The sequence below is a fragment of the Oncorhynchus clarkii genome, chromosome 32 (assembly GCF_045791955.1).
Source record: "Oncorhynchus clarkii lewisi isolate Uvic-CL-2024 chromosome 32, UVic_Ocla_1.0, whole genome shotgun sequence".
NCBI lineage: Eukaryota > Metazoa > Chordata > Actinopteri > Salmoniformes > Salmonidae > Oncorhynchus > Oncorhynchus clarkii.
The window spans coordinates 40,398,740-40,416,248 of record NC_092178.1 but is presented as its reverse complement, the minus strand read 5'-3'; the positions used below and the strand labels follow the sequence as shown (position 1 = coordinate 40,416,248).

The 17,509-nt window shown below is 43.9% G+C and overlaps 1 protein-coding gene across 2 annotated transcripts in view; it reads left to right on the top strand.

The window, feature by feature from the left end:
* The window catches only part of LOC139391688 (NudC domain containing 1), a 35,375-nt gene extending 26,489 nt beyond the window's left edge, over positions 1–8,886 (top strand). Inside the window, exons 9-10 of one of the 2 annotated variants that reach the window (XM_071139131.1) lie at positions 3,412–3,571; positions 5,714–8,886. In XM_071139131.1, the coding sequence (XP_070995232.1) occupies positions 3,412–3,571; positions 5,714–6,000 (447 nt within the window). In that variant the 3' untranslated portion in view covers positions 6,001–8,886. The remainder of the gene's footprint in view (positions 1–3,411; positions 3,572–5,713) is intronic. The other variant, XM_071139130.1, reaches the window with a different exon arrangement.
* The last annotated feature ends 8,623 nt before the right edge of the window (positions 8,887–17,509 follow it).

Sequence of the window (17,509 nt, the reverse complement as noted above, 5' to 3'; positions counted from 1 at the left end):
TGCACTGTCAACTGTGGGACCTTATATAGACAGGTGTGTGTCTTTCCAAATCATGTCCATCAATGGAATTTACCCTAGGTGGACTCCAATCAAGTTGTAAAAACTTCTCAAGGATCAATGGAAACAGGCTGCACTTGAATCCTTTAATAAATAAAGAAATTCTGAACCTGTTTTCGCTTTATGGGGTATTGTGTGTTGATGAAGAAAATGTTTTATTTAATCTATTTTAGAATAAGACTGTAAACGGAAAACAAAATGTGGAAAAAGTTGATGGGTCTGAATATTTTCTGAATGCACTGTATGTTGATTATGACGTTACTTTAGCAAATATGATGACAATGATTTAGGCCAATGGTTCTCAACTTTTCGGCTACTGTACCACAAACTGATGCTCTGCCCAGAGTACCCCTGAAGTACCCCCTCCATGTTCATTTTACCAGTTAGCCTATGGTCTCATGGGTATTTCTAGTACTCCCTGTGGATAGGCCAAGATGCAAGAAGGAATACAACATGGCTGCTATGAAAGTGAACTGTGTTTACGTGTTATCACGGGTGTATTCATTCTGCTGATTCTTTTGAAAAAACGTTTCTGAAATGGGGATAAACATCCCTGAATTTGTCCAATAGAAACTCTCGTTTGAAACTGTTGGACTGATGATTACACCCTAGATGCTGTCATGTGTGTCACTGTCTGTCACCTCATATTTTTCTCTCGACCTGTGTGCACCTACACTGTAAACATTCATTCATAGACTAGGTTGTAGCAACTGTATATGTTTATGGGTATAGGGATAATGTGAGTATCATGTAGTAGCCTAAACCTATCGATGTTGAACTGGGTGATTGGAATGAGAATGACATTCATCCAATATGCTGTAATACAAATAAGGCCATACTCGTCAAAAAAAAGTGGTGTGCTGATGTCAACGTTGTGAGCATAGTGCCACATGGTGGCTTTGGGGTTGTGATGTATGGGCAGGCATAAGCTACAGACAGCGAACACAATTGCATTTTATCGATTGAAATTTGAATGCACAGCGATACCCTGATGAGACCCCAGAGGCTCATTGACGTGCCATTCATCCCCCACCATCACCTCATGTTTCAGCAGGCTAATGAACGCTCCTGTGTCGCAAGGATCTGTACACAATTCCCAGAAGCTGAAAATGTCTGGTCTTTCATGGCCTGAATACTCACCAGACATGTCACCCATTGACAATGTTTGGCATGTACGACAGCGTGTTCCAGTTCCCGCCAATATCCAGCAGCTTCGCACAGCCATTGAAGAGGAGTAAGACAACATTCCATAGACCACAATCAACAGCCTGATCAACTCTATGTAAAGGAGATGTGTTGCGATGCATGAGGCAAATGGTGGTCACACAAGATACTTACTTGTTTTCTGATCCATGCCCCCTGCCTTTGTTTTAAGGTACCGACATATGAATATCTGTATTCCCAGTCATGTGAAATCCATAGATTAGAGCCTAACAACACAAAAGCATGCATGAGAACACCAGCTGTTCCGGACGACTGTGTGGTCACGCTCTCCGTAGTTTTAAACAGGTCAACATTCACAAGGCCGCAGGTACAAACGGATTACCAGGAAGTGTACTCAGAGAATGTGCGGACCAACTGGCAAGTTTCTTCACTGACATTTTCAACCTGACCGAGTCTGTAATAGCTACAGTGAGGGGGAAAACGTATTTGATCCCCTGCTGATTTTGTACGTTTGCCCACCGACAAAGAAATGATCAGTCTATAATTTTAATGGTAGGTTTATTTGAACACCCCAGGTGGTAAGGGTGGAAAACAGCACATCTGCCACGCTGATTCTATACACGGGGGACCCCTCGGGTGCGTACTTAGTCCCTTCCTGTGCTCCCTGTTTACCCACGACTGTGTGACCAACTGTTTACCCACGACTGTGTGACCAAGCATGACTCCAACACCATCATTAAGTTTGCTGACGACAACAGTGGTAGGCCTGATCACCGACAACAATAAGACAGCCTATAGGGAGGAGGTCAGAGACCTGGCAGTGTGGTGCCAGGACAATATCATCTCCCTCTACGTGAGCAAGGCAAAGGAGATGATTGTGGACTACAGGAAAAGGAGGGCCGAACATGCCCCCATTCACATCGAAGGGGCTGTAGTTGAGCGGGTCGAGAGTTTCAAGTTCCTTGGTGTCCAAATCAGCAACAAATTATCATGGTCCAAACACACCAAGAAATTGGTGAAGAGGGCACGACAACGCCTTTTCCCCCTCAGGAGACTGAAAATATTTGGCATGGTTCCCCAGATCCTCAAAAAGTTATACTGCTGCACCATCGCAAGCATCCTGGTCGGCTACATCACCGCCTGGTATGGCAACTGCTCGGCATCCAACCGAGCAGAGGGTAGTGCTTTACTCTACTCTTACATAATTTATTATGTTTGAACGTCGTTGCAGACTTTAAATTACGGCCAAAGCTATTGTCGACAACATTCATTGTCATTCTATTTACACAAACAAGACTTCTGAAATCCCAATTGGCTGATTTGACATAATGTGAGGGACGCAGCCACAAAAAAGGGAACTATAGCTTTGAGGATTGTTCCACGTCCGTGAAACTGTCACCAACCGCCAACTATCAATCACTTACAGGCCTGTTTATGATTCAAATGTTAAATAGATGTCAAGTGAGCATGGAAACTGGAGGGGAGAACTGTCTACCAATAAAACTTGTTGGCAAAGAGATTCACATGTGAAACACTGGATGATCAGACCTTTCAATACAATAATAGCACAGGGTTGTGTATAAAGAGAACAAGGTCATGGTATAAATTGTCTGAACATGTGCTTCAAAATGGGACTCAATCATTCTCTGGCTTTCTCTTTGTCTTTCTAAATTTCTCTTTTTCTCTGATTCTATCTCTCTCTGTCACGCTCTCTTTCTTTTACTTTCGCCTTCTCTCTTCCGGCCTCCGCTGCGGGAGGAATAATGAAGGCAGACTGATGCATTCAGAAAAACTGGTTGCATGCACTGGTTCCATGTCCTCTCCTGATTAGAATACTTTGATTCTCTGTCCCTATTGATTGTTTTTCTGTCCTCCAGTTAATAGACACTTAATTTGGAATGTTGTGTATGTTTCATGGATGGTGTTAATGCATAATTGATTAAAAGGAACCATAATGGTTTTGTTTGAGGGAACTATTTTACTTTTTTTCTTTTTTTTAATCGAGTTGAGATTCACTGAGCTCTAAAAGCTATGATTGGAGGGATGAAGAGAGATGCCAGATGAAGAACTGCATATCTTTAAGTTACGGATAAGGGTTAGGGTTAGTGGAAAGTTAGTTGAAATGTCTACATCTACAAACCATCTATTTGGGACTAATAAAGTCTTACTACAGTATATCTCTTTCTCCAGGTGAACTTGGGGAGTCATCAGTACCTGTTCACGGTGGACTTGAACCCATCTGAGATGCCTAGTTTCTGCCTGCGTCATGACGTGGATGCCCTGCTGTGGCAGCCCCGCCCGGACCAGCCCAGCAACATGTGGGAACACATCGCCACCTTCAACGCCCTCGGTACGTGTAGAAACTTTTTAGATGAGTAATTATTAGTACTGGCAGTTCTGTCAACACCTCAGACACACCTCTTACAACTCTAAATCAGGGAAACAAATTTGTTTTCAGATGGCATCTTTGTGCTAATACATTGCCTCAGACTGAGTTTATTTAACATGTTCACATTCACATATTTAGCAGATGTTATTGCGGGTGTAGTGAAATGCTTGTGTTCCTAGCTCCAGTAGTGCAGGAGTATCTAACAATTCACAACAATACACATACATCTAAAAGTAAAAGAATGGAATTAAGAAATATATAAATATTAAGAGTAACAATGTCGGAGTGGCATTGACTAAAATACAGTAGAATAGAATACAGTATATACATATGAAATGAGTAAAGAAGTATGTAAACGTTATTATAGTGACCAGTGATTCCGTGTCTATGCATATAGTGCAGCAGCCTCTAAGGTGCAGGGTTGAGTAACTGGGTGGTAGCCGGCTAGTGATTACTATTTAGCAGTGATGGCCTTGAGATAGAAGCTCTCTTTCAGTCTCTCGGTCCCAGCTTTGATGCACCTGTACTGACCTCGCCTTCTGGATGGTAGCAGGGTGAACAGGTCGTGGCTCGGGTGGTTGATGTCCTTGATTATATATTTGGCCTTCCTGTGACATCGGGTGCTGTAGGTGTCCTGGAGGGCAGGCAGTTGCCGTACCAGGCGGTGATACAGGATGCTCTCAATTGTGCATCTGTAAAAGTTTGTGAGGGTCATCGGGGCCAAGCCAAATTTCTTCAGCCACCTGAGGTTGAAGTGGCACTGTTGCACCTTCTTCACCACAGTGTCTATGTGGTGGACCATTTCAGATTGTCAGTGATGTGTACCCCGAGGAACTTCTCCACTGCGGTCCCTTCGATGTGGATGGGGGCATGCTCCCTCTGCTGTCTCTTGAAGTTCACGATCTGCTCCTTCGTTTTGTCGACTTTGAGGGAGATGTTATTTTCCTGGCACCACTTCGCCAGGGCACTCATCTCCTCCCTGTAGGCTGTCCTGTCATTGTTGCTAATCAGGCCTAATACTGTTATATCGTCTGCAAACTTTATGATTTAGTTGGGCGTACAGGAGGGGGCTGAGCACGCACCGTTGTGGGGCTCCAGTGTTGAGGATCAGCGAAGTGGAGGTGTTGTGTCGTACCTTCACCACCTGGGGGTGGCCCACATATCCCAGAGAGGTTAACAAAAGGACTTGAGTTTCTGTATGTTATCACAATCACACCATGAATAGTTAATCATGAAACATACAGCACGACCTGCCTTCTTCCTGGAGAGTTCTTTATTCCTGTCTGCGCGATGTACTGAACACCGCTGGCTGTACAGACGGGGACAGTATATCTGGAGAGGGCCTTGATTCCGTGAAACAGAGTATGTCACTCTGGAAGGAGATCCTTGCCCTGAGTTTGTCTACTTTATTGTCCAGAGACTGAACATTAGCGACTAATTTTTTAAATTTTTTTTATTTGACCTTTATTTAACCAGGCAAGTCAGTTAAGAACAAATTCTTATTTTCAATGACGGCCTAGGAACAGTGGGTTAACTGCCTGTTCAGGGGCAGAACGACAGATTTGTACCTTGTCAGCTCGGGGATTTGAATTTTCCGGTTACTAGTCCAATGCTCTAACCACTAGGCTACCCTCCTACCCTAATATACTCTGAAGCAGTGGATGGTGTGCACGTCTCCTGAGTTGGACTAGAAGTCCACTCCGAATACCTTTTTTTCTGCCGGTGGTGTCTTGGTGCAGCCTCTGGGATAAGTTCAATTGCCCTGGGGGATCCAATTCGGGAAAGTCGTATTGCTGGTCGTAATGCTGGTTACCGCCGCTCTGATATCCAAAAGTTCTTTCCGGCTGTATGTAATGACACAAAAAAACGTTCTGGGCTAATAATGTAAGAAATAACACAAAAAAAGAAAATACTGCAAAGTTGCTTAGGAGCTAGAAGCAGAGCTGCCATGTCTTTCGGCGCCATCTTGAGCTAGTTCAATGCTAATTCCTGTGTGGCTGATGTTTGTCACAATAAGCCCTGTGTTTCTCAGTGTCTTTGGAGATGAGTAGAAGGTTTTCTTCCAACTTACTAATTTTCTTTCTCATTTTTCGGATCTCCTAGGCTACGTCCAGGCGTCGAAACGTGACAAGAAATTTGCCACCTGCCCCCCAAACTTCTCCTATGCCGCTTTGGGGGAGTGTCTTCGCCGGGTGTTCATCTACCGGCAGCCGTCGCCGGTGGACACAGTCCTGTTCAACAGGATGCAGGGTCGTCAGGTGGGCCAGGTTGCTAAGCAACAGGTGGCCAGCCTGGAGTCAAACAACATTGTCCTTGGCTTCAGAGCCACCAATGAGAGACTGTTCGTCCTGACCTCTAACAACCTATTTGTTCTGAAGATCAACAATTAGATCTGGGACTACTTTTATGGCCAGTTTTACGGACACATCCGGGATGGAGAATCCCCATTGAGATAGCATTTTAGTCCTGGACTAAGCTTAATCTGTGTCCGGGAATCTGCCCCTTAGAATGTTTCCATCCACCATACACACTGTCCACCCCTGAGACAGAGCTATACCATTCCACAAAGTAAAAGGAGTGTATCTAGAACCTACAGTAAGTGTGGTAGTGTAATGTCATTTGTGGTAGGGGTCTGATCTGTCAGCAATATGTTTACACTTTCAAATGTCTGTCTTCATATTTGTATGTTATTCTGTGAATATCCTACTGGTGTTGACACTGTATAGGAGCCCAAATGTAGTATGATTCATGTTCTCACATTAACTTATGCCCTCAGAAGCTTTGACCAATAGAAGCAGAATGTAATGAAAATATTCCATTAAAACCAAACAACGTTATGAGTTTTGTACCTTTATACCTGGGCAGATTTTTGTTATTTCCTTTCAATTTGTGTCCAATTTAAGACCTAGTCAACCGTTTTATAACTAATCAATTACCTTAATTGATCAATCAAGAACAAGGAAGGAGTGGGCCGGTGGGAAGCCTTGTGATGTCAGAAGCTGAGTCCCAAATGGCACCCTATTTATTCTCTTAATAAGGCACTACTTTTGACCAGGCCCCCTAGGCACGTATCCAGAGCCTCTGAGCACAGGAACTCACTAAAGCCCAAAATGTGTCATATCCACCTGTGCTTTTCTGTTTACTCCTTTCCTATTTTGACATGCCTGGGTAAGAGAAGGTTAAATTGAAACAGTATTGCTTGCGTAATGGTGATATCAATATAGGATGTGCCCATATACACTAAGTTTATTAGGTACACCACCCTGTTCACAAATGGTTCGCCTCTACAGACAGTGAGGCACGTGGCTTGCTATATAAAGCAGGCTTGAAGGCATTCAGTTACGGTTCGATTGAACATTAAAATGGGCAAAACGGGTGACCTAAGCAACTTTGAGGATGGTATGATTGTCGGTGCCAAGTGCGCTGGTTCCAGTATGTCAGAAACGACCGTCCTCCTGGGCTTTTCACGCACGACAGTGTGTAAGGTTCACTGAGAATGATGCGGCAAATAAAACATCCAGTCAGAGGCTGTCCTGTGGGCGAAAAAGGCTTGTGATAAGAGGTCGAAGGAGAATGGCAAGATTTGTGCAAATAACTGCGCAATACAACAGTGGTGTGCAGAACAGCATCAGTAAGTTTATATAGGATGGCTTCTGTCAAACTGTCAATCATATCTTGTCATTTATAAGGGGGGCGGGACTTCCGCCAAGGTTTTGAATATCATACCCTGGAGTGACTTCACACTAGGATGGAAATATCATACAACACGTGGGTGTGATATTTACATATTTATTACGGGACAATGTGGACCGTCCGGACTTTCAATGTGGCAAATGTTTGCTCACAGAGGAGACATAGAGGTGAAGTGGCTACTCTTAGCAAACAAGTAGCAAGCTTACACAAGCTACTGGGGAATCCACTTCCGCCTACTTTCTCGTCTACTCAGGTAGCTGAACGCCAATCTGACCTGATGATGGGAGTGTTGCTGCCGCGTCGTCTCTCCGTAACCGACCAGCTGGTGCTCTGCAGGGATCCCTCCCCGAAGGGGTCTCCCCCTTCCCTGGAAAATTGAATCCTTTTTGATGAGTTAGTGGATGTTCCGATTCATGACCCTGCCAACCAGCCAGGGAGGCACATCACTCACCATAGAAGTCAAAAGCAGCAGCCTTTGGCAGGATACAAACTTCAAACAGCTTCGCCGCCCTGGATACAGAAGTTCCGGTGCCTTCGCCCCTGGGGGCTTCCGCGTTGGGTTCGGATGCTTCCCTGTTGCTTCTGTGGTAAATTAGGTTTTGTTGGTTATGGGAGGCTCGAACCGTGTGCCAAGAGTTGAGGGCGTGCGAGATTCCGCCTCTCGCACGTCCTCCCGAATCATCATGCCAGGCGTGAGAATGGGCAGATTTTCTCTTTCATTTCGCCGGCCCTTGTCTTAAGCAGCTCTATGTTAAGAAACGCCTTGGTTTCTGGAGCAAAAACCCTGTGCTACCCCTGGGATTGACTGTTCTAAGTCAGCACACGGAAATTGATCCTGTTGTAGTCCATGTGGGATTTAATGACATTAGGAATGATAGCTCTGAATGGCTGAAACAGGACTTTGAATAACTGATTGGGTCTCTGCTGGATAACTAAAAACGTCCTATCATTTCTGGCCCTGTGCCCTCGCTGGCCTTGTGCCCTGGCAAGCTCATCCAGGTCTATTGACTCCTGTGTCACCATGGATACTCCTGATGTTTTCAAATCTCGCAGAGGGCTTGGACTGTTCCATTAAATGTGCAAAGCCTAATCTCTAAACTGGACTTTCTGGATGTTTGGGTGCATGACACTAGGCCAGACGTTCTGGTTATCTCAGAGACCTGGCTGAATAATTTGATTATGGAAAAGGACGTTGCCATTTATGGTGTTGAATGTGATAGCCAACCCTCCCTCTTTTTTAAAAGTTTATTTATGTAAGACCTTCTGTATTGCATCATGCTTTCTCTTGCCCCAAAATATTTGAGCTGTTGGTTATAAAAGTGTCCATAAGCCAAAATATGCATACATTAATTGCTGCAGTCTACCGCCCCCCCAGCCACTTTGGCGGAAGCTGTTGGTATTATTTATGATTATTTAAACCCCTTCTGGTAACTGAACTGATTGTTTTAGATCTCAATCTTGATTGGTTTACACATGCCACAGATCAGTTTAAGAATATCTGTCTTGAGTTCAACTTGACGCTGATAATGAAACCTACCCTTGGATGACTGTAAAATACCTAGTAAACTCCTCCGTCCCCATAATTATTTGGCTAGTGGTGGTTTTGCAAATGATATCAGTGAACACTGCCCAATTGCTTGCATTACAGATACCAAATTGAAAAACTCTGACCATTGTATAATTGTGAAGATACATTTTTTTTTAAGTTCTAACCCCGATGCGATCTACAGTACCAGTCAAAACTTTGGACACACCTACTCATTCCAGGGTTTTTCTTTGTTTTGACTATTTTCTACATTGTCGAATAATAGTGAAGCCATCAAAACTAGGAAATAACACATATGGAATAATTTAGTAAGCAAAAAAGTGTTAAACAAATCTAAATATTTTAGATTCTTCAAAGTGGCCAACCTTTGCCTTGATGAAGCTTTGCACATTCTTGGCCTCTCAAACAGCTTCATGAGGTGTAATGCATTTCATTTAACAGGTGTGACTTGTTAACTTCTTATGGCTGAGATCCCATTACTGGGACCGATATAACAACATCCAGTGAAAGTACAGGGCGCCATATTCAAAAGAACAGAAATCTCATAATTAAAATTCCTCAAACATACATGTATTTTATATAGTTTAAGGTAGTCTTGTTGTTAATCCCACCACAGTGTCCGATTTCAAATAGGATTTACGGGGAAAGCACCACAAACGATTATGTTAGGTCACCAACAACTCACTAAAATACACAGCAAAAGAGAGAGAAAAAGCACAAATAGAGATAAAATGAATCACTAACCTTTGATAATCTTCATCAGATGACACTCATAGGACTTCATGTTACACAATAAATGCATGTTTTGTTTGATAAAGTTCATGCAACCACTGTGTCAGATTTTCTTTTTAAATTACGGAAAAAGAAACCCATGCGAGACAGTGCTCAGAAGTAAAAACACCACAGCCGCAAAGATGGCGTCAACATAAACAAGAAATTACATGACAAATATTCCCTTACCTTTGATGATCTACATCAGAAGGCACTCCAGGAATCTCAGGTCCACAATAAATGTTTGTTTTGTTCGAAAATGTCCATTATTTATGTCCAAATACCTTCTTTTGTTAGCGCGTTTGGTATACATATCCAAACGCTAATTCTGTCAGCGTTATATCGGACAAAACTTCAAAAAGTAATATTACCAGTCGAAGAAACATTTCAAACTAAGTACAGAATCAATCATTAAGGTGTTTTTAACATATAGCTTAATTAAAGTTCCAACTGGAGTACTCCTTGTCTTCGTGAGCAATGGAACGCAAGTGACTACCATGAGGAATAAACATGATCAGAGAATGGCTGACTGCCAGACACCTGACTGATTCTGCTATCATTCACTCCCAGAACATCATAGAAGTTTCATTATGATTTATATTGATGGTTGACATCTAGTGAAACCCCTAGGCAGTGCAACATCACTCATATCTCAAGGGGACTTCATTGGGGACTCTGGTAATTGAGCTTAACGACTACCGCCCCGTAGCACTCACTTTCGTCATCATGAAGTGCTTTGAGAGACTAGTCAAGGACCATATCACCTCCACCCTACCTGACACCCTCTCAACCACACTGCACACTGCCCTAACCCATCTGGACAAGAGGAATACCTATGTGAGAATGCTGTTCATCGACTACAGCTCGGCATTCAACACCATAGTACCCTCCAAGCTCGTCATCAAGCTCGAGACCCTGGGTCTCGACCCCGCCCTGTGCAACTGGGTACTGGACTTCCTGACGGGCCGCCCCCAGGTGGTGAGGGTAGGCAACAACATCTCCACCCCGCTGATCCTCAACACTGGGGCCCCACAAGGGTGCGTTCTGAGCCCTCTCCTGTACTCCCTGTTCACCCACGACTGCGTGGCCACGCACACCTCCAACTCAATCATCAAGTTTGCGGACGACACAACAGTGGTAGGCTTGATTACCAACAACGACGAGACGGCCTACAGGGAGGAGGTGAGGGCCCTCAGAGTGTGGTGTCAGGAAAATAACCTCACACTCAACAGTCAACAAAACTAAGGAGAGGATTGTGGACTTCAGGAAACAGCAGAGGGAACACCCCCCTATCCACATCGATGGAACAGTAGTGGAGAGGGTAGTAAGTTTTAAGTTCCTCGGCATACACATCAAAGACAAACTGAATTGGTCCACTCACACAGACAGCATCGTGAAGAAGGCGCAGCAGCGCCTCTTCAACCTCAGGAGGCTGAAGAAATTTGGCTTGTCACCAAAAGCACTCACAAACTTCTACAGATGCACAATCGAGAGCATCCTGGCGGGCTGTATCACCGCCTGGTACGGCAACTGCTCCGCCCACAACCGTAAGGCTCTCCAGAGGGTAGTGAGGTCTGCACAACGCATCACCGGGGGAAAACTACCTGCCCTCCAGGACACCTACACCACCCGATGTTACAGGAAGGCCATAAAGATCATCAAGGACAACAACCACCCGAGCCACTGCCTGTTCACCCCGCTATCATACAGAAGGCGAGGTCAGTACAGGTGCATCAAAGCTGGGACCGAGAGACTGAAAAACAGCTTCTATCTCAAGGCCATCAGACTGTTAAACAGCCATCACTAACATTGAGTGGCTGCTGCCAACACACTGACTCAACTCCAGCCACTTTAATAATGGGAATTGATGGGAAATTATGTAAAAATATATCACTAGCCACTTTAAACAATGCTACCTAATATAATGTTTACATACCCTGCATTATTCATCTCATATGTATACGTATATACTGTACTCTATATCATCTACTGCATCCTTATGTAATACATGTATCACTAGCCACTTTAACTATGCCACTTTGTTTACATACTCATCTCATATGTATATACTGTACTCGATACCATCTACTGTATCTTGCCTATGCTGCTCTGTACCATCACTCATCCATATATCTTTATGTACATATTCTTTATCCCCTTACACTGTGTATAAGACAGTAGTTTTGGAATTGTTAGTTAGATTACTTGTTGGTTATTACTGCATTGTCGGAACTAGAAGCACAAGCATTTCGCTACACTCGCATTAACATCTGCTAACCATGTGTATGTGACAAATAAAATTTGATTTGATTTGGTGAATACATACAAAGCTCAGATTTCTGACTTCCTGTTTTGATTTCAACTCAGGATTTTGCCTGCCATATGAGTTCTGTTGTAGACATCATTCAAACAGTTTTAGAAACTTTAGTGTTTTCTATCCAATACTAATGATAAAATGCATATATTAGAAACTGAGACTGAGGAGCAGGCCATTTACTTTAGGCACCTTATTCATCCAAGCTACTCAATACTGCCCCCCAGCCATAAAAAGTTAAAAGTAAATGTGTGGAATTTCTTTATTTCTAAATGCGTTTGAGCCAATCAGTTGTAGGGGTGGTATACAGAAGATAGCCCTATTTGGTTAAAGACCAAGTCCATATTATGTCAAGAACATCTCAAATAAGCAAAGAGAAACAACAGGCCATCATTACATGAAGGTCACTAAATCCAGAACATTTCAATAACTTTTTCAAAGAGTTCAAGAACAGTCGCAAAAACTATCAAGCGCTGTGATGAAACTGGCTCTCATGAGGACCGCCACAGGAAAGGAAGACCAAGAGTTACCTATGCTGCAGAGGATAAGTTCATTAGAGTTAACTGCACCTCAGATTGCAGCCCAAATAAATGCTTCACAGAGTTCAAGTAACAGACATCTCAACATCAACTGTTCAGAGGAGACTGCGTGAATCAGGACTTCATGGTCAAAGAAACCACTACTAAAGGACACCAATAATAAGAAGAGACTTGCTTGGTTCAAGAAACACGAGCAATGGACGTTAGACAGTTGGAAATCTGTCCTTTGTTCTGATGAGTCCAAATTTTAGATTTTTGTTTCCAACCACCGTGTCTTTGTTAGACGCAGAGTAGGTGAGCGGATGATCAACGCATCTGTGGTTCCCACCATGAATCATGGAGGAGTGGTGATTTGTGCTTTGCTGGTAACACTTTGTGATTTATTTTGAATTCGAGGCACACTTAACCAGCATGGCTACCACAGCATTCTGCAGCGATGTGCCATCCCATCTGGTTTGCGCTTAGTGGGACTATCATTTGTTTTTCAACAGGACAATGACCCCAAACACACCTCCAGGCTGTGTAAGAACTCCAAGGAGTGTGATGGAGTGCTGCATCAAATTACCTGGCCTCCACAATCACCCGACCTCAACCCAGTTGAGATGGTTTGGGATGAGTTGGACCGCAGAGTGAAGGAAAAGCAGCCAACAAGTACTCAGCATATGTGGGAACTCCTTCAAGACTATTGGAAAAGCATTTCTCAAGAAGCTGGTTCGGAGAGTGCCAAGAGTGTGCAAAGCTGTCATCAAGCCAAAGGGTGGCTACCTTGAGGAATGTAAAATATATTTTGATTAACACTTTTTTTGGTTCCTACATGGTTCCTATTTCCATATGTGTTACTTCATAGTTTTGAAGTCTTCACTATTATTCTACAATGTATACATTTTTTTTAGAAAAACTCTGGATTGAGGATGTGTGGAACAGGTCAGTACCTCCAGGAGTAACTGTCAGTTGGCTTTTCATATCCTAGCATTCAGAGGTCGAGACAGCAGAGAGAGAGAGAGTCGAAAACAACAGGTCCGGGGACAAGGTAGCACTTCCAGTGAACAGGTCAGGTTACCATAGCCGCAGGCAGAACAGTTGAAACTGGAGCAGCAGCACAACCAGGTGGGCTGGTGGTAGAAACATTTTGTGTATGTTATTTTTTACATAATGTTTCTACCACTGAAAATAGCTTCTAGATATCAGGACAGCTATTACTCACCCCATACTGGATGAATACTTTTTCTTCAATGAGTCAGACAGGAAGGATTTACTTCAGACACATAACAAAACCCTCATTCCCGTAATTCGCAGGAGAAAGTGACAGAGGTATCATGGACAAAGATCTGGGTGCCTTATTAAGATCTGACGCCGAGAGGGTAATCTACCTTTACCATCGGTCCTATTAGCCAACATACAATCAATCGATAATAAAATAGGCAAACTACGATCACGTATATCCTAACAACGGGACATTAAAAATGATAATATCTTACGTTTCACAGAGTCGTGGCTGATCGACGACATTAACATACAGCTGGCGGGTTTTCATATTTTTCGGTAGGATAGAACAGGCGGCCTCTGGTAAGACGGGGTGGCGGTCTATGTATATTTGTAAACAACAGCTGGTGTACGAAATCTAATGAAGTCTCGAGGTTTTGCTCACCTGAGGAAGAGGAAGCTATAGACCACACTATTTACCAAGAGAGTTTTCATCTGTATTTTTCAGAGCTGTTTACATTCCACCACAAACCGATGCTGGCACTAAAACCACACTCAATGAGTTGAATATGGCCATAAGTAAACCAGAAAGCGCTCCTAGTGGCCGGGGACTTTAATGCAGGAAAACTCTAACCTAATTTCTACCAGCATGTTAAATGTGCAACCAGAGGGGAAAACTCTAGACCACCTTTACTCCACACACAGAGATGTGTACAAAGCTGTCCCTCGCCATCCATTTGGCAAATCTGACCATAGTTTTATCCTCCTCATTCGTGCTTGCAAACAAAAACAAAAGGACTGTTTTGCTAGCACAGATTGGAATATGTTCTGGGATTCTTCCGATTCCATCGAGGAGTACACCACATCAGTCATTGGCTTCATAAATATGTACATTGATGACGTTGTCTCCACAATGACCGTACGTACATACCCAAACCAGAAGCCATGAATTACAGGCAACATCAACACTGAGCTAAAGGGTAGAGCTGCCGCTTTCAAGGAGCGGGACTCTAATCCGGAAGCTTATAAGAAATCCTGCTACACCCTCTGACGAACCATCGAACAGGCAAAGCGTCAAATCAGGACTAAGATTGAATCATACTACACCGGCTCCGATGCTCGTCGGATGTGGCAGGGCTTGCAAACTATTACAGACTACAAAGGGAAGCACAGCTGCTAGCTGCCCAGTGACACAAGCCTACCAGATGAGCTAAATTACTTCTATGCTCACTTCGAGGCAAGTAACACTGAAGCACGCATGAGAGCATCAGCTGTTCCGGACTACTGTGTGATCATGCTCTCCGTAGCCGATGTGAGTAAGACCATTAAACCGTTCAACGTTCACAAGGCAGCAGGGCCAGACGGATTACTAGGACATGTACTCCGAGCATGTGTTGACCAACTGACAAGTGTCTTCACTGACATTTTCAACCTGTCCCTGACTATGTAATCCCAACATGTTTAAAACAGACCACCATAGACCCTGTGCACAAAACACTAAGGTAAGTTGCCTAAATAACTACCGACCCGTAGCACTCACGTCTGCAGCCATGAAGTGCTTTAAAAGGCTGGTCTTGGCTCACATCAACACCATTATCTCAGAAACCCTAGACCCACTCCAATTTGCATACCGCCCCAACAGATCCACAGATGATGCAATCTCTATTGCACTCAACACTGCCTTTTCCCACCTGGACAAAAGGAACACCTATGTGAGAATGCTATTCATTGACTACATACTCAGCATTCAACACCATGGTACCCTCTAAGCTCCTCACTAAGCTAAGGACACTAAACACCTTCCTCTGCAACTGGATCCTGGACTTCCTGACGGGCTGCCCCCAGGTGGTAAGGGTAGGTAACAACACATCCGCCACGCTGATCCTCAACACTGGAGCCCCTCAGGGGTGCGTGTTCATTACCCTCCTGTACTCCCTGTCACCCACAACTGTGTGGCCAGGCACGACTCCAACACCATCATTAAGTTTAAGTTTAAGACGACACAACAGTGGTCACCGTCAACAACGGGACAGCCTATAGGGAGGAGGTCAGAGACCTGGCCGGGTGGTGCCAGAACAACAACAACCTCAATGTAACCAAGACTAAGGATATGATTGTGGACTACAGGAAAAGGAGGACCGAGCACGCTCCCATTCTCATCGACGGGGCTGTAGTGGAGCAGGTTGAGAGCTTCAAGTTCCTTGATGTCCACATCACCAACAAACTAGAATGGTCCAAACACACCAAGACAGTCGTGAAGAGGGCACGACAAAGCCTATTCCCCCTCAGGAAATTAAAAAGATTTGTCATGGGTCCTCACATCCTCAAAAGGTTCTATAGCTGCAACATCGAGAGCACTGGTTGAATCATTGCCTGTTATGGCAACTGCTCGGCCTCCGACAGCAAGGCACTACAGAGGGAAGTGCGTACTGCCCAGTGCATCACTAACCTGCCTGCCATCCAGGACCTCTACACCAGGTGATGTCAGAGGAAGGCCCTAAAAATTGTCAACGACCCCAGCCACCCCAGTCATAGACTATTCTCTCTACTACCGCATAGCAAGCGGTACCGGAGCGCCAAGTCTAGGACCAAAAGGCTTCTGAACAGCTTTTACCCCCTAGCCATAAGACTCCTGAACAGGTAATCAAATGGCTACCCGGACTATTTGCATTGTTCCTCCCCCCAACCCCTCTTCTCTGCTGCTGCTTCTGCTCTCTGTTTGTCATATATGCATAGGCACTTTAACTATACATTCATGTACCTACTACGCCCGCACATTGGCTACCCGGACTATCTGCATTGTGTTCCACCACATGCCAACCCCTCTTTTACACTACTGCTACTCTTTATCATACACGCATAGACACTTTAACCATACCTACATGTAAATACTACCTCAATTTGCCCAACTAACCGGTGCCTGTATATAGCCCCGCTACTGTATATAGCCTCGCCACTGTTATTTTTCACTGTCTTTTTACTTTTGTTTTTATTTCTTTACTTATCTATTGTTCACCTAATACCTATTTTTTACTTAAAAATTGCACCGTTGGTTAGGGTCTGTAAGGAAGCATTTCACTGTAAGGTTTTATTTGGCGCACGTGACAAATAAAAGAGAAGCATGTCACATCTGTAGCAGAGGTGTCAGTGCTGTTGTAACGATTCTCGTCCTCCTCTTCTGAGGAGTAGGAAGGATCAGAGGACCAATGCGCAGCAGGGTATGTGTCCATGTTAGTAGTTAATAAATCAACTGAACACTGAAAAATACAATATAACAAAGTGAAAGACAGAAACGAAAACTAAACAGTTCTGTATGGTGCAGACATAAAATAATCACCCACAAAACACAGTTGGGAAAAGGCTACCTAAGTATGATTCTCAATCAGAGACAACGAACTGCCTCTGATTGAGAACCATACCAGGCCAAACACAAAACCACAACATAGAAAAAAGAACAGACTACCCACCCCAACCAACCTAAAACAAAGACATAACAAACGAACTAAGGTCAGAACGTGACAGCTGTCTGGAGAGAAAACATCCACTCCTGCAGTAAAGAAAAGGAAAAGACGGGGCACGGAAGGCTGTGACAGAAACAGTAACTGTGGAAACTTTGGAAAGGTGAGAAATAACAGTCCACTGCGTCAAGGAAGTTCATTCCTTTCTTACTGGCCCTTTTGCCCAAAATTTGCTTATTAAGCAAACTGGCTGTTGCAGTCAATGGATTCAATAGGATTATAACAATTATTTTTTTGTCCCAGGGCCCCTTATGACTTTTAACCAACTGTATACTTTGTCACTTTTAGGACAGGTGGTGTTTCATTTCATCATTC